This window comes from Gossypium hirsutum, chromosome A09 (assembly GCF_007990345.1).
Source record: "Gossypium hirsutum isolate 1008001.06 chromosome A09, Gossypium_hirsutum_v2.1, whole genome shotgun sequence".
Classification (NCBI taxonomy): Eukaryota; Viridiplantae; Streptophyta; class Magnoliopsida; order Malvales; family Malvaceae; genus Gossypium; species Gossypium hirsutum.
In genome coordinates, this window is record NC_053432.1 from 75,363,557 (window position 1) to 75,366,478 (window position 2,922).

The following is a 2,922-nucleotide window of genomic DNA, read 5'->3' on the forward strand; positions in this document are numbered from 1 at the left end:
ACTAGCGAAATCAATGAGGAACAAGACGACGAAATTGTACTAGTAGTAGAAGCAAGTTAGGTCCTCTTTTGCTCCATCTTAGTTAGCCTTTCATCATTACAAAGGCCAATAGGTTGATAGAAAGCATGTATGAAATAATACCGCTGGCAAGAGAGAGATCACTGGTTTATATAAAAAAATTTTACACCTTAGTCTAAAATATATGACTCTAACATGATGAGATTATAATGTTGCTTTCATTTAGTTGTATGAATTAACTGAGTTAAATTTCGATAAATTTATATTTTAAGTTCGAAATTAATACATTTTAATAATAAAAACTTAGATTTATCGTTGGAAATTTTTAACAATTAAAGGACTTTACCAGTCCTCAAGATTTGTCACAGATTACAGCTTCAATTAAAAGCGATATTTGATGCAGGATCTAGACAATAGGCCATGAGTGTTTTCCTCCACTATAAACACAAGGAATAAGAGAGTTCATATCTGTTTCGGATTGGTTGTGACTGTTTTGGGGCCACTATTAGGCACCCTATGGTAGAAAATGACCTTATATTAATGTAACCAATAGTATCCACATCATGGGGCCAAGGCTCTAATTTTAGCTTGTGAAAGATGTGGAGTTGGAGGAATCCAGGTTGATGACCACATCCTCCCTTCTCCATGGTTGATGATCACTTCAACTTTCTACTATATTCCCATGCTTTTCTTTTTCTTCCTAAGATTCTTTTATCGCCACAGAACCTACCTCCCACAAGTGATTTTAATAACTTTAATTTGTAATTGAATTCCCATTTGGCTAATCATAAATAATAAATTAAAAATCAAAATCTATTAACTTTGAACCAAAATTAATTTCAATGATAAATTTTAATATCTGAATTAATTTGAGCGAACTTAAATAACACACAACTAACTGTCTACCTCGACACCCTGTTTAACATCAATAACAGATAAGAATTCAGATTTTTCCTTTTAAAGAACCTCTCTCTCTCACTCTCTCTCGCCCACTTCCCAATACTCTCACTAGCCGTGGCCGACAACCTCTCCTTAAGTCTCATAGGAGCCATGGATCGTCTTTGGTTTCACCAAATTATCCTTTTCCCAGAACCCATTTCACTATTTTCCCTTAAACCCCTACAACCACTGCAGCCCTACTCGGAATCTATCGCTACGCCTACAAGCCCGTCTGCAACATCTCTTGCAGAAGACAATATCTCAACGCCTGTTTGCCCTCTCTTTGATCATCAGCCATTAGCTCCAGCGGTAATAATAAACCTACGCTCTTCAACAATGTTTAAATACAGTATTTCTCAAAGTTTTGTTGTTCATTTGCTGTTGTTTTCATGGTGATATTAATTCTAGGACGATTCTAAAAATGAGGAAGAAGAAGAGGAAATGAAGAAACGAGCAAGGAGAGGGAGTGTTAGCTCTAGAAGTCGTTCACATTCCTCATCTCCATCAACCGAAAAGCGTCTAAGGAATCACAGGCACTCAACTTCACGTTCACTAGGGGTAAACTGAAAAAATCCACGAGTTGTAAGAGCTTGGAAGATTTGGAACTAGAAGAAGTAAAAGGGTTCATGGATCTAGGTTTCATATTCAAGAAAGAACACTTGGATTCAAGAATGATTGACGTTGTCCCAGGCTTGCTCAGACTCGGATTTCTCAAAACTCAACCGAATCTTCCGGCTGACGAACATGAAGTATCTAAAGATGATGATGATGATGATGATGATGATATTGAACAAGAAAAGCAAGAAAGTGGTGTTATAAGACCGTATTTATCAGAGGCTTGGCTGATAAAAAGACCTGATTCACCATTGCTGAATCTAAAAGTACCAAGGGTGTCTGCAGCTGCTGATATGAAGAAACATCTCAAGTGTTGGGCTCGAACCGTTGCATCGGTAGTACAGCAGGAATGCTAAAAGTAAATCTAGAAAAACAACTGCACAACTATTAGCTTGCCTAGCTCATGCAATTGTTCAAAAAGAAGAGTTTGTTTGTAATTAGATAGTATATATATAAAAATAAAGATGAGCCAAATGCTCTTTTTGTCTGATCCATTTTTGAGCTACTTGTATGTAAGGTAAATTGAAAAGAAACTAGAAATAGGATCTTTTTTATCTTTTGTTCATCCTAATTGTTGAAGAGATAAGGCAAACAAAAAAAAAAGGCAAGATTATGAGGACGGTACGGTCCCACCATGTTGCGGGTTAAAACAAAAGGTTAGCTTCCATTCTAACAGTAGCCAAATCTGTTTTTTCCGTGTTCCATCCTGGGTTTTGTCTTCATTTGCATTATTCATGTTTTGAGATTATCAAATAAGGGTTAAAAAAAAAATTGGGCCCGAATCACATGTTTTAACATATCCTATCACCGTGAAATCTGGTTTTTTTTTCCTTTTCTTCTTTTTTCAGAATCCATCCTTTTCATTATTATTTGCAATACAGTTCTTACTTTGCCCAGTTCCATCATTTTGCTCTTCGCTGCGGCAGCTTTAAACATGTCGTCCCATGCTAGCTATGAAAACACGGTCGCAGACTATCCCATGGGGATGTTTCTTTGTTTGGTTTGGTTTCTCAACCAGTCTCGAACAGGACAACTATACTTCCGTTACGTTACGACTATGGCTAGCATCAATTAAAAAAAATTAAGTACTAGTATTTTAAAATAACTTTATCCAACTCAAACAAATTAATACTTTAATCAATTATAATTTTTTTTATAAATATTACCTTATTTAAAAACTGCATTAGGCACTCATTAATATATATTAACAGTTAAAAATTGTTATGTAATAAATTTTAATTTTGTTTTTATAATTAAAATAATTCATTAAAAGCACATAAGTCAATATAGTGATATACTATCAATGAAGTATGTGACATTATATGTTAACAAATATAATTGGCCCATTGC

The 2,922-nt window shown here is 34.9% G+C and overlaps 1 protein-coding gene across 1 annotated transcript; it reads left to right on the plus strand.

Moving 5' to 3' along the window:
- Positions 1-640: 640 nt before the first annotated feature.
- LOC121206208 (uncharacterized) lies at positions 641-2,062 on the plus strand. Its single transcript, XM_041076779.1, has 2 exons — positions 641-1,266; positions 1,366-2,062. Exons 1-2 carry the CDS (start codon positions 1,069-1,071, stop codon positions 1,522-1,524), a joined length of 357 nt encoding a protein of 118 aa, XP_040932713.1. The 5' UTR covers positions 641-1,068; the 3' UTR covers positions 1,525-2,062.
- Positions 2,063-2,922: the final 860 nt, after the last annotated feature.

What these genes read in the sequence shown, in the direction of transcription:
- LOC121206208 (XM_041076779.1), top strand. Translation starts at nt 1,069, where the DNA reads ATGGATCGTCTTTGGTTTCACCAAATTATCCTTTTCCCAGAACCCATT. An exon ending in ATCAGCCATTAGCTCCAGCG is followed by an intron (nt 1,267 to 1,365) that starts GTAATAATAAAC and finishes TATTAATTCTAG; the next exon opens with GACGATTCTAAAAATGAGGA.